We start from the raw sequence: 22,326 nt of genomic DNA, 5'->3' as shown, positions 1-22,326 counted from the left end.
CCACCGGCGGGCCCGCAGCCCCCCGTCCTGCCGCACGGACGGAGCCCGGAGCCCTCCATGGTCCGAGTGCTCTGGAGGTGCCCTGAGTCCCCCCAGCCGATACGGTCCCCGCGGGTGCTGGTGGGGTCCAGTTGAGGAGCCTCCTGCCCTTTCCCACACCACCTCTTTTCCTCCACACAGAGGGTCTCCCATGTCCCAGCAACAGCATGGGGAGCAATTCCCCTGGGAAGACCATCCTGCACCATGTCCCACCCGGCTCCAGCACAGGGCTGGCACAGGCCAGGAAGGCAGAGTGTCCCGCGGCCGTGCTCATGCACCACCAACCCCCGAGCAGCTCTAATCTTCTGTTTTTTTAATTTGCCTCACAAGGTAGAGTACATCCAGGGAATGTGCAATGTACAAGGAAAGTGCTGGGCAGGCGAGCGCGAGGGGAGGCGGGGGTGCCCCACGGGGCCCGGGACTCGTAGCTAGCAGGCGGCACGCTCAGTCAGAGGGCGCGTCGGGGGTGACGAAGGTGCCCTTCTGGTCCCACTGCATGTCCCGGATGCGGCGGATGGACTGGATCTGGGGCTGGAAGGCAGACCACTCATTCCAGTGTCGGAAGTCTCCGGTCTCAAAGAGGTACTGGTAGCCTCTGTAGCCAGGATACTGGTACCCGACCCAGCTGCAGGGAAAGCAAAGACAGGGCACCTGAGCGGGCTCAGCTGTTACAGGCAGCAGTGCCACAGCCGGTACACGTTCAAGGAGCCGGCAGAGCGCCCCTGCCTCCCTGCGCTGGGCACAACCCTGGGTGATGGGCCACCAAAACAGCCATGTGGTGCTTTCTGGCTGCCTGAGAGCCCCGTGTGGGTGCTCAGAGCAGCAGCAGTGGATCGGGGCACAGGGGAGGACAGGGAGCCTGACACAAGACAGCTGCCACTGCAGCCTGGCTTACGTTCCACTGGGCACCTGCACGCTGCCCACACGGTCGCAGAAACCATAAGCCCAGAGGCTGGGCACATCGTCCTCCTGGATTTCCATCTTGTTGCCCTTGAAGTCAGCAGACTCGTAGAGGGAGATTTTGTGGTCCTCAGCCTCCTGGGGAAGACAGAGGGAAGGTGTTGGCTCGCATGGCTGAAGCCCTGGAGCTGCTGCAGCGAGGCATCGAGCAGCACAGTCCTGCCCTGGGCAGACCCTGGCAGGTGCTTCCTGCTCCCAAGCACTCACCATTTTGATGGGACGCATGGACATGAAGCAGTCGCTCCGGTAGCTGCTGGACCAGGTGTCCCAGCGAGGGTACTCGCCCTTCTCCAGGATGAACATCTCCCCACGCATGTTGGCCTGCTCGTAGGCCACCCAGCTGGGGAGAGGGGTGGGCAAATGGCAGGTCAGATGCCACCCTGCAGCTCCCCTCCTGCTCTGCCAGCCTGTGGAGTGCTGGAGGGGACTCCCAGCACCCAAAAAGGCTGTGGGTACCAGGAGTGGCCCCACCACCCTGCTCCAACCTTTCTCCCAGCCCAGGCACTGTGGTCTGGGCAGAGCAGGTGCTGATGTGAAGCAGAGGTGAGGACTCTTGGCTGGAAGCTCAGTGGTATGTGTGTCCAAACCTGCAGCTGCACCCCTTCCTCAGCTGGGGAGCAGTGGGACCCCCAGGCAACTGGTGATCCCCACACGCTGCACACCACAGAGTCATTTCAGGACTCTGTTTTCCCTCCCGCACCCCCAGGCCCAGGCTGCCCAGGCTGTCTAATCCTGGCACGCTCGCACGCCTCACTGCACCAGTGCCAGCCAGTGCTGGCACCCGGCCCACTGCTGGGGCACGGGGCTTGCTCAGCTGCAATGTCACCTCTTTAGCAGTGCCACGAGGTGCTGCAGTGCTGTGAATGTCATGGGCCTGGGGCCTCAGAAGCCCCCGGCACCACAACAGCCCTGCATTTGCTGCTTCCCATTTCCCTGCAAAACAGGGCTCTTCCTGCTAATGCCAACAGGTGTTTTCCCGCTGGCAGGAGACATTCAGGTACCCCAAGCAGCATGTCCTCACACTGGCTTCTAAGGCTCAGCTTGGTTGATTTTGCTTTTCTCTTTCCTTAAGCACATTTTTAGGCACAGAATCTCACCAGTGACTCTCAAGAAGCCTCCATGGGCCCCAATGATACCTAAGTTCTCTGTTCACCCAATTTAACCCTTTTTATCTAGTGCAGCTTCCCAGGTGTCACACCTGAGCTCCTTCCAGGCTTCTCCATCCCCCTTTCATTTCAAGAAGAGTTGGGCATTCTGGGTTCCTAATAAAAAAGTCATTGGTGCTACATGGTGTCATTCGAGGTGACCACAGGTCACTGTCCTGATCCCTCAGGGCCGGTGTCAGGGCAAGCTGTGTCCTGTGCATCCTACTCCAAGCCCTGCTAGCCCCCCTGCCCTGCCAGCACACCATTTCCAGCCAGGCACAGTGCGGAGGGATGCTCTTTCAACATGGAGATCATCTGTCTGTTCAGTTATCTGCTTTGGGGATCGTTTATGTCCCTGCCTGTGTCAACTGTTCCCATGGCTTTCAGACCTGCCCAGCCCCATTGTCACTGCTCGGCTGCCTGGGTGCAGGCAGGCGTGAGTCATCCCTGCCTGTCCTTTCCCACTCCAGCCTTGTCTCCATGGTGGCCCAGACCACCAGCCCGGTCCAAGGCTCCCACCTCATTTCACCTTGGCTTCTGTAAAATCTGCAGGTTCCTTGCATTCCATGGACAGCTCCAGGTGTCCAGGTGGACACCTTTCTTCAGCACTTGGCTTTGTCTCTGGTGCCCTTTGCTTTGCAAGTGGCCCTGGCATCCTTCCCACCCACCCTGGCCTTCTTGCCCCCCTTGAAGGAGATCCGGGACCCCCACCCTGCTCCTGTGCTGGCCCTCCACCGCTCTGCCCAGGCTGCAGGGAAATGCCCCTGTATGCCACATTGTGCCCAGGGCTGCCCCCAGGGCTGTGTCCCCACCCCCTTGGGGCATCCCCAGGGACACGGTCCCCTCTGTGGCTGGGGTCACTTACGGTCCAGAGATGACAATGACACTGCGCACCCGGTCGAAGCCGCGGTCAGCCAGGTTCAGGCACTCGGCGGTGAACTCCATCTGCCTGCCCTGGAAGTTCTCCTGGTCAAAGACGACGATCTGGGGGTACAGGAAAAGGGTCAGATGGGAACAGGCATGCTCAGGGAGAGCAGGGTGGTGCTGTGTGTCCCTGCACAACCCTGCACACATGAGCCTACTGCCCCACGTGTCCTCCTCGGCTCTCCAAGCCTTCCTGCAGCTTTTCAGCTCTGGTGCCCAGGCAAGCCGAGCTGGGCTCTGTGTATGAGCAGCTCTGTCACAGCACAGACTGAACACAGGAAGGTCCCGCCTGACAGCTGTCCCTGGTCCAAGATGGCCTCATCCAGCTCCCATTTTTGATGCTGCAAAGCCACATCTCCCTGTGCCGGTGCCCAGGTTGCTGGGAAGAAGCTGCTTCTTCCAGAGCTGCATCCATGCCGTGGCCTTTGCTACCTGGCACATGCACAGTGTCACCACAGTTCTTGCATCACTTGCCCCTCATCCCCAGCCCCGCTGCAGTGCCTCGGTGGCATTCTGCCCTAGAATCACTGTAGCATTTCAGTGCTGGCCCTGTCACCTACAGTGTCCCCTCCACCCTCCCTGAGCACCACAGAACCCCCACGTGCAGAGGGTGACCAGAGGGAGCAGTTGGCAGCAGCCAGTCCTGATGCCACAACCCAGGGGACAGCATTTCCAAAGCCTGTGGTCCCCAATGGTCACTGATGAGCTGTCCTGACCAAGGGACTCCCAGAGTGTCCCTCCTGCAGCAGTTGCCCAAATCCTGTGCCTGTGCCAGAGGGACAGAGCAGGGAGGGATGGTGGCACCTGCGCTCACATCCTGCTCTGGGAGGGGGGTCCTTCCCTGTGGGATGATCTCCTCCTGCCCCAGAGATGCTGCCACTGTCCTGCAGCCCCGGAGTGTGTCCTGCGCGTGGGGAGCCGCGGCGCTTACCCTGAAGGCTTCTGGGGAGGGCTCCTCGCCCTTGCTGTTTGCGACAGGAGCAGGGTCAAGGGATGGAGTTGGCGCAGGAACTGCCTTCTCCTTCTCCTCTGCAGCCTGTCCGGGAGCAGTGGGTTTTGTGGTCTCAGACATCGCGGTGGTGGGCTCAAGTCTGTGACAGGGCACCAGCAGCATGTTAGAGGAAGGCATGGTTGGGGCACCCACCACCCGCCCCAGGGATGGTGACATCAGGATGGGGTCTCTCAATGGGGTGGGTGGCCAGGGCCAGGAGAGGAGCCGCTGGAAGGTTCTCCAGCAGGCACAGGCAGAGGATCTGCCTTCACCAGGAGGATTGCATGAGGTTCTGGTGTCCACACTCTCCTTCTGTGGTCAGAAGATCTCTATCACTGCAGAGGTCCTACCACTGTGGGGGTGCCCAGGGCAGCCCCCAGCTCTGTGTCCAGGCACTCCCTGCTCTCCCTGGCCAGGCTGGGGCCTGACACTGCGCCGGACACTGGGGCCATCCTGCACGGGGTGCGCATGGGAGCCCAGGGGGCACGGGGTCAGCATGTGAGGAGTGGGAAGGGGACAGCCCTGGTCTGCTGAGGCCCTGCAGCAGGCACCCTGCTGTGGCCCTGCAGGTGAATGTCACCAGCAGCTCCCCAGGGAGAGGAGGGCAGTGGGATGCTGAGCACTGAGGTGCTCCCAGACGTGATGACCACAGCAATGGCCATGGCTTAGACCCTGCATTTCCCTCTCCCCACCTCGGGTCCGGCTGCAGCCCGGTGCCCGGGGACTTTGTCCTCTTACCTGGGCAGCTGCTGCTTCTTGTTGGAGTGAGCGGGCTTGTGTTTCGGGGCGCCGCGAGGCCCCCACTTTATAGCCTGGCAAGGGCAGACCCCCGGGCGGGCGCACAAAGGAACTGCCAGCTCATCAGTGTCTGCGCGGCCGCCCAGTCATCACATCCTGCAAAGCGCTGGGCGAGCTGGAAGCCTCTCCCCGGCCCCGTGCCCAGCCGCTGAACCCAGCACTTTCCTTTGTGCCCGCGGCACAACAGAAGACCTGACCGTGCCACTTTGCAGCGCGCGGCGGCACCCGCTGCCCCGCGTGCGGCAGCCCCGGCAGGGCATATATAGCCCTGGCACGGCCAGGCCAGCGCCGGCACCGGCACAGGCACAGGCACACTGCCCTCCCCTGCCCACCGCCCCTGGCACCAGGCTCGCACGGACGCCCCAGTGCCACTGCTGCCGCAGCCCCACAGCGCCCAGCCTGCAGCCATACTGTGCCCATTTCTCCCCTCCAAACACTGAACCTCTTGCTTTGAACATCACTCTGTGCCCTTAAGTGCCTGCAGCAGTGCTCTGAAGATGCCAGAAAGTGCGACCTGAGTGTTCTGAAATGCTTCAGAAACTGTTTTTTTTCTCAAATGATGTGTAATTGAAGATGACACTTTCTGAACCATCTGAGTGCCTGAAAATGGAAAATGGTGTTTACTCTCTGTTGGGAATGTCCCTGCTCACTGGCAGGGCTGTTCTCTTGCTTTTTAGCCCATTTGCCCCGTGCTGTGCTCCCCCTGTACCACCCCTAGTTTTGCCACCACCACACTCACGGTGCCAAACCCCATACAGTGTTTTGGGGCATCAGCTGTCTGACTGGCACAGGAGAAGGGTTGCAGGGTGGCTGGATGGGGACATGCCAGCACTGGGCTCTGTGGCAGATGAGCCTGAGGTGCCACTTCTCCTGCACCCCATGGTACCTTGGGGAGACCTTCTCCTGAGTTCCTCTGAGCCTCTCATCAGATCCTCTCCCTGTTTGCCTGCTGTGATCCTTTTCATCCTGTAAATACCTGCACACTCCTTTGGAACACCCCCAGCTTCCCGCAGCATCCAGCATCAGTGCTCCTGGGCAGTACCTCACCCGAGGGTGTGTGGTCAGAGAGTTCAGAGCCCTGTGTTTTGCCCTCATCTTTTGTTCCCCTCGTGTGTCACCCAGCAGCAGTGGGATCCAGCTGTGCCCTCTGGGCTATTGCTCAAAATCCCTAACAAAAAGGAAGTATTGATCCGCTCTTTTCCCGAGGTTTTTTGGCGGCCGCGCTGTGCCCATGACGAGGCTGGGTGTGGGGGCTGCTGCCCCATTACCCTGGGCACTGCCACAGTCTGGTTCTCACCTGGACACTGGGCAGTGGTTTAGGATTCATGATTTCAATTGGCACCATGGATTTTACCCGGCTTTCTAATTTAACCTGCCCTCTCTTCCTCTGGGAGCCAGAGTGGATGTTCTACCTGACTGCCTCCCCTGTGCCTCCTGGGCATTAATCAGCAGGTCTCACCCACCCCCTGCTCCTGACTCTGCTTCCTCTTCCAAATCCCAGCATCTTTGAAACTGGGTATTGGGAAAACATTTCAGAGGGACTGAGCTCTGCTCCTGATGGCTGCTCTGTGCTGCTCCACATTACTCTGATCACACAGTAGCTCTATGGTTTTCCTGAGCCAGTGCTGTGGCAGGGCTGACAGCAGGGATCTGTCCTCAGTGGTTCCTGAGCACCCCAGACACAAAATCTCTGCCCTCCCTGTGCACCATCCCTGCCGCTGGCTGCAGGTGCTTTAGAAAGCCCCTCTCTGCTCCATCCCACCCTGGCACGGGGGTGCCTGTGGGATGCGCAGCTCCAACAGCAAAGCACAAGGCCAGAGCTGGCACAGCAAGGCTGCAGAGGGCATGGGAATGGGCACAGGGGTTTGTTCTGCCCCGGTGAGTTCCACTGCCCACGGAGCTCCCGCTGCTGTAGCCCTGCCCAGTGCTGAGTGGCACCATGGGTACACCCGGCACAGCCCAGCTCTGTGGCCACATCCCCGTGCCAGGACATGGCATGGAGAGCAAGCGCATGGTGGTCACTGTGCTGGTGGCCAGCACAAGCTAAGTTTAGCTCAGGCCACTGTAAGAGGTTGGGGACAAATTGTGCCAAAAGGCTTTTGCTGGGGTTGCAGATGTCGGGACAGCCTGTGCAGCCGTGGTGCAGCCGGGGATGGCTGCTTGCATTGAGCCCCCCAGGCTGCTGTGCTCGCCTGCTCTGCCTCCCCCGCAGCGCCCAGGGCTGACAGGGCTGCAGCTGCACGAAGGATGCTCCAGCTCAGCTCCCTGGCAGTTTCCTGGCAAATGCTGTCCCAAAACACAGCTCTCTCTGGGAATATGAGTTTTCTCACTTGACCTAACAGCCTCCATTGGCTGCTGCCTGCTCTGAGGCGCAGGCTTGGGTGGATGCCTCTGCCCAGCCCTCGGAGCCCTGGCACGCTCCTGACACCACCCCGGGGTGATTTATGAGGTGTGGGGGTCACGGTGAGTAAAGCTAAAAGGTATTTAGGTTCCCAAAATGCAGGTGCAGCAGACTCTTTTCAGTGCACAGAGGCAGGAGGCTGCTGCAGCAGCAGCCCAAAACATGACCTACACCTCCAGTCCCTCACATGCCTTTGCAAACCCACCCCTCACTTCCCATGCCCTTGGTCCCTGCTTGTTACAGTGTCCATGGCTGCTGTGTGCCCACCCTGCAATGAACTGCCCTGGATTTCAGGGAGAGCTGTTCTGCCCTCCCAGGGAGAGCAAGTACAGACGTGTCCTTCCTCCCACTTCCCAGAAATGGGTGAGGAAATCTCCCCGCGCCCCCAGTGCAGGCAGTGCTGCCTGCAGGCAGGAGGAGCACTGCCAGAGTGGGAACACGGCCCCAGCTCAGCCCTGCGCTGGGGAGGGCACGCTGCAGAAATGCTGGCAGACCCGGGGGGCAATGCCCCGGCTCTGGAGCTGTGGGGCCGGGGGTCAGAGCCCACGCCCGGTGGGCCCGCTCGATGTCCCGGCTCATCAGCGTCTCTGACACGTTTCCTTTGTTCTGCCCGGTCCCTCCTCCCCGCCATGTGCTGAGTTAGGGGTTTCAGTAATGCTCCCCTGGGCTCTGTCTCTATCTGGAGGCTATAAAAACCCAGCCAGAGGCTGCGGGACGTGTCACCTCCCTGGGCACCAGTGCCTCACCCCAGGTAAGCGCCAGAGCCTGGGGCAGCTGCCCTGTCACCGTGGCTGGGGCCTGGGAGCAAGCAGTCGTGGGAACACGTGGAGGAGCATCCAAGATCTAGGGTTAGACCTCACCTTGGCACAGGAAGCAGTGGCAGTGGATTGGGGGACTGGGGGCTTGGGAGACTGGGGAATCAGGGGTCATCGCTGGCCATGGCAGTGGCAGGGTGCTGATACTCAGTGTGGGCACATGGCCACCTCCGCAGCACTCCCAGCTCAGCACTCCTCTGCCTGCACCGGCTGCATGCACGGGTGCTTTGGCTCAGGGATCTGCCAGTGGGAGGAGTCTCCCCGGGCATGGGCAGGCAGTGCTAGGATGGCTGCCAGGGCCAGGTGCCCACTGCTCTGCACAGCCCAGGCAGCAGCTCTGGGTGGGCAGGGAGAGCCCCAGCCCATGCTTTTCTGCTCCAGCAGGAAGCAACCCCCTTTTTGCCCCCCACGCTTCTGGTGAAGAGATGTGCGTGGGCTCCTGAGGGTGTTTCATCTGGGCAGAGGGGCAGTTTTGACAGTCCTGTTCCCCTGTGCCCTGGCAGAGCCACCATGACCCACCGCTGCAAGAGATCCTCCGGTCTCTGGAAGGTACAGGAGCCTGGGCAGTACCAGCACCACACCCTGTGAACATCTGGGAATGGGGCTGCAGCATCTACTCAGGGCCTCCGCATCCCCGGAGCCCCCTGACTCCCTCCATCCCCCCCCCAGATCGCGGTGTGGGATGAGCCTTTTTTCCAGGGCAAGAAGCATGAGTTCACCACCGACTGCTACAGCACCCTGGATCATGGCTTCAGCACCGTCCGCTCCTGCAGGATCGAGAGCGGGGCGTGAGTGGGGGTCTCGGGGCACTGCTACCTCGCGGTGCCGCGGGACCCCATGGATGGAGGGGGGTTGGGGGATGGAGGTATCCAGTGCCTTTTGCCACCTGAGCCATGGGGCCGCCTCCTCTGGACACCCGTTGTGCGCAGCGGGCACAGCCCTGGCTGTGAGTGGGGCGGTGGGCACCCCGAGGGTCTCAACCCCCTCCCGCCCCGGTAGGTGGGCAGGCTTCGAGCACTGCGGTTTCCAGGGGCAGCAGTTTGTGCTGGAGCGCGGCGATTACCCGTGCTGGGAGGCGTGGAGCGGCAGCAACGCCTACCACGTGGAGAGGATGTGCTCCTTCCGCCCCATCGCCTGCGCCGTGAGTGCCCCCGCCCCGGCTCCCCCCGCGGGGCCGGCCAGGTGAGCCGGGCAGGGCGGCCGTGCCAACACCGTGCTCCTCTTGGCCGCAGGACCACGGGCGCAGCCGGCTGATGCTCTTCGAGCAGGAGAACTTCCAGGGCAAGCGGGCAGAGATGAGCGACGACTGCCCTTCCCTGCCCGCCCTTGGCTGGGGCAGCAGCACCGTGGGCTCCTTCCTTGTCCGCTCCGGCGCGTGAGTACCCGGGGGCTCGCACCCTGCCAGGACCCAGCACCGAGGCACGCGGCGGGGCCGAGGATGCTCTGGCAGCTTCTGGCACCCACAGCGCGGGGGCTCCATGGTGCTGCCAGCCCTGAGCCACCGCCGTTCTCTGCTCTGTCACAGGTGGGTCTGCTCACAGTACCCGGGGTACCGAGGCTTCCAGTACCTCCTGGAGAGCGACAGCCCCGCAGGCGAATACAAGCATGTGCGGGAGTGGGGCTCCCACGCACAGACGGGACAGGTCCAGTCTATCCGCAGGGTCCAGCAGTAACCGCGGTGCCGGAGCCCCTGCACCACCGGCCACGTGCCCTGGGCACCATCTGTCCCACGGGGCAGTGGGGGCAAAACTCAATAAAGGCTCAGTTGTCCAAGGCGGCACTGGCAGTTGGGGAAGGGGGGACCATGAGGGTGTGTGGTCGGGAGTGATGTCATGTGTGGAGGCAGAGTGGGGGGTCTGCAGGGGCACGGATGGAGTGAGTGGGATCTTTTCTGCCCCTGCAACCAGCACATGTCCCTGTCACAGGCAGGTAAAGCCCTGTGCCAGCCCAGCTGCAGGCTCAGGGGCTCTGCAGAACCCCCACATCCCACTACGCTATATACCCCATCTGCTCTACCAGCACCTGCCAGGGGCTGGAAGGAGCTGCAGGACTCAGCAAGTGCAAGTGCAGGTGCATGCTGTGCACCTATCCCCACATTCATGCACACCCCTGCACCCATCCGAGCACTGATCCCTTACTGCCCTGCGCCCAGTGCACAGCCAAAGCTGGAAATGTGGCAGGAAAAGGCTGGTCTAGAAAAATTCCTCATTTCGGAAGAGCTCTGGAGAAAAGGTTTGATGTGATGAAAATGTGCCATCCATGACATTTGCAGTAGCAGGGCCACCAGTGGAGGGAATGGGGAATACTTCCCAGAAAGGGATTCTAGGGATTCTATCCGCTGGAATCACAATAAAAAAGGCAAAATAGAAGAAGAAACAAAAAGTTTTGGGAAGGGCTGAGTGAAACCCTCCTGCACCCCAGGGCAAACCCGTCCAGGGCCAGCAGCCAGCGAGACCCAAGGAGTGGAGCTTCCTGGCCTCTCTATGGCCAAAGATGGGGGGGACCCCTGTCCTGGGCCCCCTTCCGACCCTGCCTAGCTCCTGAGCCCCAGGGTGGGGCAGGGGGCTGGGTGAGGATCCAGCACACAGCCAGACACGGTGGACAGCTGGCAGAGGGACTGGGGGTCCCCAGGGACCCGGCAGGGACCTGGAGAACAATGCAGGAGCCCAGCAGCTGCACAGCTCTGAGGAGGGGCTGTCACGGCCCTCTGACCGGGAGTGGGGCTGTCCCCGGGATGGAGGGGCTGTCCTCCGGCAAGGCTGTGTCCCCAGGCCGGGCTGGGTCTCTTGCCATCCCCCCTACCGAGCCCAGCCACATCCTGCCCACCACGGCCCCAGGGATGTGCCCGCAGCAGCCCCTGCCCAGCGACCCGTGTCCCCTGGGCCACCCCAGGGCTGTGGGGTGCCCACACCACCCCAAAGGGCTGTGGGGAGCCTGTGACACCTCGGGGGACGGTGTCCTGGCAGGGGGCATGACAGTGGCCTTTCTATCGGCTGTCGTGGCAAAGGGGTCCCCGGGGTCTCCCGAAGCGGGACCGGTGCAGAGAAGTGCGGGAAGGGTGCGGGGAGCGATGCGGGAGCAGTGCTGGAAGCGATGCGGGAACGATATGGAGCGGAGAGCAGTGCGGGAGTGCTGCGGGGGGAAGGTGACTTGGCCGCATTTCCAACATTAAAATTTAAAGCGAGTTGCAGCATCCTCCTACGCCGTAGGTAGGGCCGGGGGGGCCGGGGGCTGCGGGAGGAGGAGTTTGCGCGGCCGCCTCTTCCTCAGGGATGCTCTGGGAAAGCTCCAGCACAAAGGAGCGGCGCGGAGGGCAGAAGCGAGCGGAGCCGGCGCCCCCCAGCCCCAACCCGGTCTCCGGGAGCAGGTAACGCTCCGCGCACATCGCTCCGTTCCCTCCGGATGGAGGTGGGGCACCAGTGGGGTCTGGGGGCGCGGGGAGCCCGCGGGCCGCCCCCACCTCGGGGCTAGAGCGGGGGGCGATGCCGCCCCGGGGCTCGGGGGGTCCTGTGAGCATCGCTCCGGGGGGTGCGGAGCCGGCAGGCGGGGCTACTCCTGCCGCTCCGTCTCCAAAAAATACACCCCACCCCTCCCATATATTATTCCCTATAATCCCATGAGAGCCTCGCGCCCCGGCAGGAGCCTCCGCTTCCGGGGGGTGCCAGACTGGGGCAGCCCGGGCCCCTTCCCTTTGTTAAGGCAGGGGCAGTCCCTCATCCCACAGCCTGTTCCCGGCCGCTTCCCGGCCCGGCCGGCGATCCCGCGTGATCCCGGTCCGGAGGCGGCACCGGGCAGCCTGGCCCACCCTGGACACAGCTTGCAGCCCCCGGCCCAAATCAGAACTAATTGCTGCACCGCTTGTTTGTATTTTTTTTCAGAATCCTCACCAAGAATAGGGCTCCTGCCAGGTAAATGGATTCTTGCCTGATTTTCAATGCCCCTGGGAAGAATTGTAGCCAAAATGCTGGTTTACTGCTTTGTCTCCTAATCCCCGTTTTCTCCTAAAGCTGGGGATCCTGGGTGGGGATTAGAGGCGAGGCTGGGGCCAACACTCCTGGGGCACAGCACAGCCCCTCCTTCAGAGTTAACCTGACAGATGCTCCTCTTGCGGAGCCATTTTCTCTCCCTCATTGTCTTGCAGCCTTTTGTGTGTGTGAGTAGGTCCTGCCCAGGGCCCCAGGAGGAGCCCAGAAATAATCAGGTTTTCTGACGTTCTGGGTTTTCAGGGAGCCTTTCACACCCTCACCCTCCCTTCTCCCAGGCTGCCCAGCCTCAGAGCTGCAGACAAAGGTGGTAGTGCCTGGCACTGCTGCAGCAGCACGGGAGCCTGGGATGTGCCAGAGCCTAGGCTCTGCTGGATGGCAGCAAGGGTCAGGCAGCGCTGGCAGGGCCCAGGGCAAAGGTATTTGGCCACCCTGCTGGGAGCTGGGGGACTGGGGTGCCCAGATGCCACATCCCACAGATCATCTCTCTGGGCACAGGCAGCTCATGGCAATGCCGTGCCTGCTGTGGCCTTATCTCCCTGCTCCTGCCTGCTGTGGAGCCTGTGCTCCTCTTTACTCCAAGGGGGGGTCTAGCCCCTGTTTAACCCAGGTGCTCAGCAGCACCGTATGTGCCACCCACCCTGTGTGGCAGAGGAAGCTCTGGCTCATGGCTGGCAATCACTGCTCACTGTGCCCCAGACAGAGTGTTTAGCTGAGCCCTGCCTGCACAAAATTGTTTTCCCTCCCTGTCTCCTGGGATGTGTTTCATTCCCGGGTGAGAGAGGCCATCCCACAGCCATCATGTCCCGCCTGCCTCACCACAGGCACCTCCCGCTCTGATCCCACCTCCCGCTCAGATCCAGGCAGGGGATCCATTTGTCAGATGCTCGATGGCATCTCCGGAGCTCATTCCCGCAGCTGGGTTGCAAATGCTGCCTGGACATGCTGTCCCCATGGGAGGGACTGTCCTGCCAGCAGTGCCTGCGGCATGTGGTGACAATGAACAGCAGGAAGCTGGAGCAGCTTCACAGCTGAACATGCAGAGTCATCACGGCCCAGCTCCCCCAGGACCTGCTGCAGTCCTGGCTTTTCCAGGTGGGCAGGGCAGGAGCAGGGCAGCAGCAGGAGAAAGGCAGGAGCAGGAGCAGAGCAGGAGCAGGAACCGGAGCAGGTCAGAAACAGGAGCAGGGCAGAAGCAGGAACAGGGCAGGCAGTGTGGCTGGCTGCAGACATGGGCTGGCTGCTGGCACCAGCCACGTGTCCCTGTATCCCTGTGGAGGTGGAGTAGCATCCACCACAGTGCAGTTGTGACTGCCAGCTGTCCCAGTACAACTGGTGCCTGCGAAACCACAGGGTCCCAGTGACCCAGCTTAACCACAGGGCAGGAGCAGAGCTGGCAGAGGCAGCAGTGGCAGTGGCAGTGAAAGTCAGTCCCTGCCCCCAGTGCAGGGGTTCCCACACCAGGTAGGGACAGTCTGGGGCATTGCCACCATTTCTGATGTGGTGGTTCCTGGTGCCCCCCTGTGCCTGGTGGTGGGTCTAGCTCCCCGCTCTTCAAGGGGAAAGGGACAGGAGGATCCCTGCCCAGCCCTCCTGCCAGGCTCCTGCCAGCTTGGCTCGGCTCTGCCTGAGGACGGTGCCGTGTGTCTCTCCCTTGCTGCGTTGGTTGTTTCTTTTGCAGCTGCTAATGACTGACCTGAAGTCTGTTCACACAGTCCCCTCGCGGCCTCCACAGCGCAGAGCCACACAGGATGGGGGGACATTGCACGGCACTTGCATAGCTGGTGACCACAGGTAGGATCCCCAGGGAGGGGACACAGGCAGTACCAGCCCCAAGCTCTCCCACCCCTAGCAAGCTGGGAGGGCTCTGGGCAGCCAGGAGCCTTCCTGCCCAGGTTCCAGTGGTGTCCAGGGGGTCACACCATCTCCAGGGCCACCTGCATGAGAGAATGCTCACCAGTGGGGAGGGGGTGGTTGCCACACTGCCCAGGGTCTCACAGCATCTCTGCTCCCCAGTGCCACCACCCCAGAGGCACGGCCTCAGCTCCTGCCTGGCCAGACCGGCTGTGCCTGGAGAGGAGCCAGGCTCGGGGAGCTGACATCGCCACCTGCACACAATGCCAGAGCCGGGCTGGCCCCAGCAGAGCAGCCTGGTGCTCAGTGCCATGGGCCAGAGCCATGAGCCTGGCCACTGCGGGGGACACAGCCGAGGACACGGCGCTGGGGACACCTGAGGACACGGGTCTGCACGTGCTCGCGGTTTTCCTGCAAGGTGCTGGGGTCCCCTTCCCTTCCGCTGCTCCACCCCAGCCATGGGCAGGATGAGACCCATCCCCTTCCCCCAGTGTAGGGAGAGGGAGAAGAGGAAGGCTACAGGGATGGAGCTGTGCCAGCTCCTCAATGAGACACAATGGCCAGAGCACAAAGGGATTCTGGTTGTCCCCACTGATCCTGCCTGTCCTTCTGTCTGTTGGTGAAGTCCTGGTGCTTTCTGCCCTGGAACTGCCTTGCAGTGCTAGTGTTGTGTTCCAGCAGGACCCTGTCTCCCCTGCCCTGTGGAGCAGCCTGGAGTGTGTGGAGGGACATGGGCAGTGAATCCTCCTCCCATGACCTCTGTGGGGGTGGCAGTGGCCCAGTAAGTGGCTGGGCTGTGGCTGCACCGAGCAGTCACTCCAGCCCCTGTCTCTACACAGGAGGGAGAGCTGGGAATGAGGTGGGCTGGGGGCTGAGGGCAGACACAGCTTGTGGCAGGTGTTAGAGCCTTGAAGTCCAAGCTGGAAAAGCATCCTCTTGGGGACCAGCAGGAGTTAGTGCTGCAGGAGGAGGTAACCCAGAGGGACATGGGGCAGAGGGTGTCCTGGGTGCCCCACCACAGCCCTGTTTCTCAGGGCACAGTGCTCTTACTGCCCCTCAGAGCACTGCTTAGCTCCATGGAGAGGCAGCTTCTGACAGGGAAGGGGTAAGCTGTGGACCACTTTTCCTCTGCTCCATGGCATGGTTTTCCCTGCTGAATCTCTTCCTCCCTTCACAGGCAATGGGAGCTCGGTGGAGACCCAGAGCAGCTCTCTGCAGAAGCCCTGCTCTTGCAGAGCTGCCCGTAGCCTTGCCCCAGGCATGGTCAGTGATGCTTTCACCCCTTTCCTCTCTGCTTCTTCCAGCTCCTTTAGTGCCCTGACCTGAGTCACTGCCTTGCACTGCTGGGACTGTCTCCTCCATGCATCCAGTCTCCCACCCTCACCAGTACCAGGAGTGGGAAACACACTCTGTGTGGGGACACACTGCTTGGGGCATTTGGTACCTCACTGGCCTGGATGAGAGGGGCAGATCCTTGCAAAGCATTTAACTCAGAACAGGTTACATCATGCAGGGTAAACCCTCCAATAACACCTTCCCAAATCTCGATGTGGTAGCAACGCCCCAAAACGCCTCCTGCTCTTGTGAGCCAGAGCCCTGCTGCTCCCTGGGCCCGGCTCTGCATGCTGCCGCTGCGCTCCGACATTAACCTACTAACCCGCTGGGACCCTGTGCCCTCACCGGGGGCTGGCACAGCCCCTGGCACACGGACTAACCCACTAACTGGCCCCAGTGCATGCCCTACTAACCCACAGCCAGCCCTGCCTCACACCCACTAACTGTGGCAGCAGTGCTGCCTTTAAAGGGGAACGGAAAAGCTGGGAAAGGAGGTTTGGAAGTGCCAGGTGTCAGTGCCAGGCTGTACAGGCAGGGACGGGCAAGGGCAGCCCCAGCTGTGGGCAGGAGAGGGGATTGGCAGCCCCTGCCCAGCATTGGGCCGTGTCCATCAAGCTTTGCCTATACAGGCAGCCCCAGCCCCAGCTGTGAGCAGGAGGGAGGACTGGCAGCCCCTGCCCATGCAAGCAGCCCCTGTTCTGGGCAGGAGAGGGGACCAGCAGTCCCTGCCCCAGGCAGGAGAGGGAACCAGCAGCCCCTGCCCTGGGCAGCCCTTGCCAGCACGAGGAGAGGGTTTCTCCTCGCACGCCCTGCCCGGCTCTGCCCGTGAGCCTGTTGCTGACTAGGAGCCTAAAACGGTTTTATCAGCAGAAGCTTTTCAGTTCCTTTTTAAGCCAGTAGATCTCTGTTACTAACACATTCCTGAACTGAATTAAACAAACTAACCATTGCTGCTTTTCTCTTCATTTCTCTTCCAGTGTGTGTGTCCTAAGGCAGACCAGTGCCCTGCTTCTGTTACTAACCTGTACTTCTGTTAGCACTGTACTAATCGTTCCTGACCTGTTTCTCTCTTGCTACTAACCAACTCTCTTTGCACTTTGCCTCTCGGATGCTATTTGCCATGACAAGTGACGGTGGCTCCTCCTGGACTTCTGGTTATCAACCTGCAGCACCCCAATTTTCAGTGCTGCTGAGCATTCCTGGCTCCCATTCGGTGCGATGGGAAGGAAGATGCCTTTACTGGAGGGTTTTGAAAATTTCCCCATTTGCCTTCTGTTTTCCGAGAAATTTCATGTGGCACAATGAGGAAAAGAGGCTGAGAGGCAGTAGGACAATACAAAACCATTAATAATGACCAGTAATGGCTGTAAAGATCCAGCAAACCCAGAGAGATTCAGCCACAGAGTGATGCTATTGCCCTTGAGCCCCACCAGAGCCTGAGTTTGGAGCTCTCCTGGGGCCCCACGTCATCTGTCATGGGGAATGGTCTTGTGCTGCTCCCTGAATTGGCTCTCGGACACTCCCAGGCTCCTCTCTTCACTCCCTTTGTCTTTCCACAGTTTATCTTGTGCCTGGTGCATGTGGAAGCTGTTGCCAGCAGCGTGGGCGTGACTAACCATACCTGTGTGTGACAGCTGGGCTGGTAATGAGCCAAGGGCAGGAGGGGGCAGTGGGTGTCAGAGGGGGCTCTGCCATCAGGCTGTGATGGAGGCACGGCCTGGGCTTTGCTTTCTGTTTGTCTGTCAGTTGGAGGAACGTTCCCAACCTCTCAGGGGTCCTGCCAAGGTGAAGGCTCCAGGACCTGGCCCATCAGTGTAGGTTTGGACATGGGCTGGTGACCCAGGGCCAGGCACCACCAGTGTTCAGGACTGCCATGACCAGCGGGGCAAAGCCAAGCCCTGTGTGCCAGCAGAGGATGGTGGCCCTGTGCTGCTGGTAGGCATGGGCTGGCTCATGAGGACACCCCAGACCGTGGCTGCTGTGGGGACACAGCAGTGTGGGGCTGTCCCCACCAAGGGTCAGGGCAGCTCTGTCTGCGGGTTACAGATCCAGGCAGCATCCAGCTCTGGCTGCTCTTTCTTGGCTTTGCTTTATGCTCACTAACCCCATGGTCTCCCCAGTCACTATCACTGGCTGGTGTCACCATCACCCCACAGCAGCTCCTGCCTTCAATGGAAGGCAGAACCAGAGTGGGGTCCCCCTGGAGGGCTGGGTCCACCCCCTAATGCTGCCACTACTCCTGGGCATCCCAGCTCTGCACTGACACAAGCGTGCTCCTGCAGCTGGGGTGTCACTGGGCTCTCAGGCTGATGGGGGTCCCCTCCTCACCCAGCTCCGTGTCTGTCCAACCTACACCTTATTCCACTAACCATGTGCCTACCCTTCCCCCACACAGCTGGCACCAGGGTGGGTTTTTGGGCTGATGCTCCTATGTTTGATGGAAGGGGGACACAGGGCCCTGCTGTGGGCTGGGGGCAGAGGAGGAAGCAGGGCTGTGGGGACAGGAATGGGCTAGGAGGACAAGCCAGGTTGGGCACAGGGTGGGCGGGTTCAGGGCTCCTGCACAGGTAGGAGCACCACCAGCACTGGGCTGGGGTTGTCAGAGCCCACCATTGTGAGGGACTCTCCTCCCTGCCCCATAACCCCTCTTTCTGCTCCAGAGCAGCCCTCCTGCACCCAGGGGGACCTCCCCAGGCTGGTCACTGAGGGGAGTCATGGGACCACAAGTCACCCTGATAGCTAAGAGGATGCACTGGGCAAATGTGGCCCTCCAGGGGCAGCCAATGCTGCCCACAGACCCGTCAGTGGGGACAGGCCACTTTGGGTAGCTGCTCCCCTTGCAGAGCCACCATTGCTGAGCTGAGCAGGTCTGGAGGGCAGGGAGGCTTCCCCAAACAGCCTGGTTGCTCCTTTCCTCTGCTCCAGCACCTTGGGGCTCCCTGCCCCTGCTCCCCAATTCCTGCAGCTGGCAGAGGAGTTGGTCAGTCTGTCTGTCTGTTTCTCCCACTTCGCTGGTGCAGGGAGGAGTGGGGCTGGGGCACCCCAGCAGCAACATGGGCAGAGGTCAGAAGGTGTCACTCAGCCCTGGGTGCACCATCTTGCCCAGGGTGCTCCAGACCAAGCTGGCCGGGACTGCCCCTGCTCTGCAGGACCCCACACTCACCCCATGTCAGCACGGTGGGAGCGGGCACAGCCACGGTGGGACTGGACTGGACACTGGAGTAGGGCGTGGGGATGCTCTGGGGCAAGGAGTCCTGGAGTGGCCTCAGCGGTGTGAGCAGGAATCCCGCAGGTCACCACGGCCCTGAGGATGAACCCACAGCCCCGAGGATGTCCCCGCTGCCTGTAATGTCTACTGTGAACATGGCAAGTGTGCAACCACCCTGCAGTCTGGTGTCTTTGTGAGGTGTGGGGGGCTGAAGGAAGCGGGTGGGGTGGGGCAGGGGGTGCCCCAGCTCCCACGGGACACACTATGGGGTGCGGGGTGGTCAGGACAGATGGTTCTCACCGCAGCCACCTCGGCATGTTGCTGAACATCTGGGGCCACCCGGGGCGGGCGGAGGGACAGGAGGGGATAGAGACGCCCCGGGCCCTGAGTGGACGGTCCTGTGGGGACGCAGGAGGGGGATCACCCCCCACCCGCGCACCGCCAGAGGGTGGTCCTGGGGGCGGTGGTGATACCACCCAACGCGGGCAGCGATCGGGGCGGGCAGCGCGAGGTGCGGGGTGCAGTGCGGGCACGAACCCCACACCGCGCTCCCAGCCGGGAGACCCCGCGGCGGGGCCGTGCCCGGGGGTCGATCGGGGAAGCCGCGAGCAGCGCGGAGCGGGGAGGCAGCGGCCGGGGGCTGCGGGGGCGGGGGGCCGGTCTGGGGGGCTCGGGGCACCCGCAGGTACCGGGCCGGGCCGGGAGGGCGGCGGCAGGTGGAGCTCGTGCTCCAGGAAAGTCCCTGCCCCGGCTCCATCCCTGGAAGTGTTCAAGGCCAGGCTGGACGGGGCTTGGAGCAGCCTGGGCTAGTGGAAAGTGCCTCTGCCCATGACGGGGTAGTGGAACGAAATGAGCCTTCTTCCAACCCAAACCATTCCATGATTCTGTGATTCCTGCCTGGGACACGATGGTCACACAGAGCAGGGCGCAGTGCCTGTCCGTCCCTCTCCCGTGCGGGAGGCTGGAGACCCCCCCGGCTGTCGCGGGGAGGGGTCGCGACTCCATCCCCTGCCCGGCCATTCCCGGCGGAGCGGGAAGGCAGCATCCAAAACGCCGTATTTATTTTCCCCGCCGTGAGCAGCATTTTGACATGTCACAGTGAGTCTCTTCAACGTGTGTTGACAGGGAATGTGTACAAGCAAGAGAAATGCTGTTCATTTGCATCAAATTGCGCCGCGGTTCTGTGAAATGGATGCGTGGCATTTCGCGGAGCGGCTGCGAGCGGCGCTGGGGTCTCTGCCACCGAGGGGCCCTGGGGGAAGGGCTTTGCCGGAGGGATTGTTAAAGCCCCGAGCACCGGATGATGGCCATGGAGCTGCCAAAAGAGCTGGGCAGGCGAGCAGGACGCCAGGCCGGGGAGCAGGTCCGGGGCAACTCTGTGTCTGGAGCCTCGAGAGTGCAGGAGGCTGCTGCTGCCATGGGAGCTCATCCCCACCTCATGCCCCTGCTCCTGAGTCCCTCCCCTGCCCCTGGCTCTCCCACTGTCTGGCATTCCCTGTGCTGGCTGCTCACCTCTGGGCAAGGAAAGGCTTTCCTCCCCTAGAGCTGTGCCCACCGCCAGGAATCTTCTTGTTTCCCAGGTAGTTCTGACTATTCCATATCTTGCAGCAAGCAGGGCTGAGAGAGCCATATGTGGAATAATGAGTGAAGCTGGAGCTGAAGGCAAGATATTCTGGCACATCTTGAAGCAATTTAAGTCTCAGTTACAGAGCTCTGCACATGTGAAGCCGCTGTCCTTCTCTCTTCCACCTTTGTAGAACAAGGCAGTGGCTGCAGCTTAGTTGGGCACCAGGATAATGTCTTTAGGCTGACAGAGAGTAGGTTTAGACCACATATTAGAGAGAAATTCTTCCCTGTGAGGGTGGTGAGGCCCTGGCACAGGTTGCCCAGAGAAGCTGTGGCTGCCCCATCCCTGGAAGTGTCCAAGGCCAGGTTGGATGGGGCTTGGAGCAACCTGGTCTAGTGGAAGGTGTCCCTGCCCATAGCAGAGGGTGGAACTGGATGGCCTTTAAGGTCCTTTCCAACCCAAATCATCCTGTGATTCCATGCCATGCCCAGGGCTCCTGGATCCTGGTTTCTCCAGGAGTGATAGCATTTGGGCTCTCCCCTCTGCCGAGAGCGGGCTCTGGGCCTGCGCTGCCGCACTCTCATTAATGCACGGGATTGTGAGGCAATCCATAATTAGATGCTAACTGAGTTTTCTCTAAGTTGGGTGAGAGAAGGTCACCAAGGTAGGACTGGAGTCAGCTTATTGTTATTATCAATCAATAACCTATTTATTTTCCAACATTCCTATTAACCTCTGCGAGCCACTCGCCGTTTCCCTATGAAAGGGCTGTGCCGCTGCTTTGCTGACTGGACAACTCTGATTGAAAATGGAGCAGTGACCTGACCCCAAAGGCAGAATCCAATTAAAATCATTTTCATTTGTAGATTAATATTTTTTAACATGTTCTACATCCCTTGCTTCAGCATTTCACACAGGAACTGCTGCCTCATTACATGAGCACCTGTATCGATAGAGCCATAAGGAAATAATTACAATTAATTAGTCATGGAGAAAATAGGACCGTCCTTTTCCAGGACTGAGGAACAATGTCCAGTTGTGATGTGCCATCCCTGTGGTGGCAGTGACCAGGATGCCTGTGGCTGGTGGGACAGGGCTGCTGTGCTTGTGGCGAGAAGAGGGACAGGGTGGTCTCCGCATCTGGCTCCTTGTGCCACTGTCCAAGCACCAGCCCCAGGGAGGAGGGTGGGTGAGGGTCACTGGTGGTCCAGCCTGTGCTGATGGAAGAGACCACATGCCCTGGCACTTCACAACACACAGGGTCCCACCCTCAGCCCCTCGCAGACCCTGGTGCTGAGTGCTGCTGAGAGCAGTAATTGCCTGATGGAGCTCGGTCTCAAGGTAAAGCCTATTATTAATAACGTGACTTTGATAATAAAAAGATTAAAATTAGGTTTATGGTTTGCTGACTGCCCTTTCCACACTGTAATCATCCCTCATTCATATTCATGAGCCTCTCATTAGTAACCACTGCTTACAAGGCGGCTAAACAGTCCAACCCTTCAGCAGCCGCCATCTCCTTAACTGCTTAACTTGCTCGCTGATTACCAACATCAAATTAACTCTGCAGAACGGATCTAATAAGCTTCCCGGTGGCTTCAAACCTCCTTGAAAATTGCTCTGATGTCTCCATGGGGCCCTATTAAAAAAAATCCTTCCCCTGTGAGTAGAACAGGGAACTCATCGGGCTGCGGCCACGGCGCTGCTGGTGCCCAGCCCTGTCCAGGCCCATGGCCCAAGTGCCCATAGGCAGCTCCTGGGATGCCCCCACAGTGCCCAGCAGAGCAGCCGTGCTTCGTGTCGTGTTTTTGCAATGGGAATGGCTGTTTGAACCAATGAGATGTTTTCCCTGATCCTTCATTAAACACTCCAAGACTTAATTTGACTATTTGGTAGCTTGGGGGTTGTGTAACAAAAGAATAAATAAGAACGACCTTTCCATTTAATTACGTTTTTTTTTAGATGTGGGAAATGCCTTGACTTTCCAGCAGTGTGTGTGCGGTGTTTAGGAGCGAGGAGACCAGTCTGATGATGCTGACCCCAGTCTGGGCCAGGTTTGGGGACAGCAGAACACCCCACAGTGCTGGGGACAGCACAGTGCCATGGGGGACAAGCCACGGGCTGGAGATGAGACTCAGCACAGAGCATGGGGGTGGCTCCCTGGCAGCTAGCTCTGATGAACATCTCAGCATGTCCCTGCAGCAGCCAAGGCCGTGTGGAGGAACGATGGTGCCAAGCATCAGGGAGTGAGGGAGCCTTCTTCCCTCATTGCCATAGCAACTGCGCATAGGGATGGAGAGATGAGG

The 22,326-nt window shown here is 60.6% G+C and overlaps 2 protein-coding genes and 1 long non-coding RNA gene across 5 annotated transcripts; 2 read left to right on the top strand and 1 right to left on the bottom strand.

The window, feature by feature from the left end:
- Positions 1 to 335: 335 nt before the first annotated feature.
- On the bottom strand, positions 336 to 5,012 carry CRYBB1 (crystallin beta B1). 2 transcript variants are annotated; one of them, XM_027722308.2, is made up of 6 exons: positions 4,798 to 5,012; positions 4,000 to 4,159; positions 3,010 to 3,128; positions 1,207 to 1,339; positions 935 to 1,077; positions 336 to 664 (listed from the first exon to the last, which is right to left on the bottom strand). In XM_027722308.2, exons 2-6 carry the CDS (start codon positions 4,138 to 4,140, stop codon positions 484 to 486), a joined length of 717 nt encoding a protein of 238 aa, XP_027578109.1. In that variant the 5' UTR covers positions 4,141 to 4,159; positions 4,798 to 5,012; the 3' UTR covers positions 336 to 483. The 2 variants fall into 2 exon arrangements, with proteins under 2 accessions (XP_027578109.1, XP_027578108.1); XM_027722307.2 differs by lacking the exon at positions 4,798 to 5,012 and having other exon boundaries at positions 4,000 to 4,197.
- Positions 5,013 to 6,738: 1,726 nt separating this feature from the next.
- CRYBA4 (crystallin beta A4) lies at positions 6,739 to 9,847 on the top strand. Of its 2 annotated transcripts, none has more exons than XM_039384162.1 (6): positions 6,739 to 7,320; positions 8,577 to 8,622; positions 8,743 to 8,861; positions 9,073 to 9,214; positions 9,306 to 9,448; positions 9,599 to 9,847. In XM_039384162.1, the coding sequence occupies exons 2-6, from the start codon at positions 8,584 to 8,586 to the stop codon at positions 9,744 to 9,746; spliced, it is 591 nt and encodes a 196-aa protein (XP_039240096.1). In that variant the 5' UTR covers positions 6,739 to 7,320; positions 8,577 to 8,583; the 3' UTR covers positions 9,747 to 9,847. The 2 variants fall into 2 exon arrangements, with proteins under 2 accessions (XP_039240096.1, XP_039240098.1); XM_039384164.1 differs by lacking the exon at positions 6,739 to 7,320 and adding an exon at positions 8,388 to 8,500.
- A 1,365-nt stretch (positions 9,848 to 11,212) lies between these two features.
- LOC113988572 lies at positions 11,213 to 18,626 on the top strand. Its single transcript, XR_003540951.2, has 3 exons — positions 11,213 to 11,440; positions 11,952 to 13,850; positions 14,073 to 18,626. It is a non-coding gene; the product is annotated as an uncharacterized LOC113988572 (long non-coding RNA).
- The last annotated feature ends 3,700 nt before the right edge of the window (positions 18,627 to 22,326 follow it).

The sequence above is a fragment of the Pipra filicauda genome, unplaced genomic scaffold, assembly GCF_003945595.2.
Source record: "Pipra filicauda isolate LSUMZ 115617 unplaced genomic scaffold, ASM394559v2 scaffold33_size4404698_pilon, whole genome shotgun sequence".
NCBI classification, from domain to species: Eukaryota; Metazoa; Chordata; class Aves; order Passeriformes; family Pipridae; genus Pipra; species Pipra filicauda.
Note: the sequence above shows the minus strand (reverse complement) of the source record. Positions and strands in the feature narration are given on the sequence as shown.

What these genes read in the sequence shown, in the direction of transcription:
- CRYBB1 (XM_027722307.2), bottom strand. Translation starts at nt 4,197, where the DNA reads ATGCCTTCCTCTAACATGCTGCTGGTGCCCTGTCACAGACTTGAGCCC. An exon ending in CCATGCGTCCCATCAAAATG is followed by an intron (nt 1,078 to 1,206) that starts GTGAGTGCTTGG and finishes TGTCTTCCCCAG; the next exon opens with GAGGCTGAGGACCACAAAAT. An exon ending in GTGCAGGTGCCCAGTGGAAC is followed by an intron (nt 665 to 934) that starts GTAAGCCAGGCT and finishes CTTTCCCTGCAG; the next exon opens with CTGGGTCGGGTACCAGTATC.
- CRYBA4 (XM_039384162.1), top strand. Translation starts at nt 8,584, where the DNA reads ATGACCCACCGCTGCAAGAGATCCTCCGGTCTCTGGAAG. An exon ending in GATCCTCCGGTCTCTGGAAG is followed by an intron (nt 8,623 to 8,742) that starts GTACAGGAGCCT and finishes TCCCCCCCCCAG; the next exon opens with ATCGCGGTGTGGGATGAGCC. An exon ending in TGCAGGATCGAGAGCGGGGC is followed by an intron (nt 8,862 to 9,072) that starts GTGAGTGGGGGT and finishes CCGCCCCGGTAG; the next exon opens with GTGGGCAGGCTTCGAGCACT.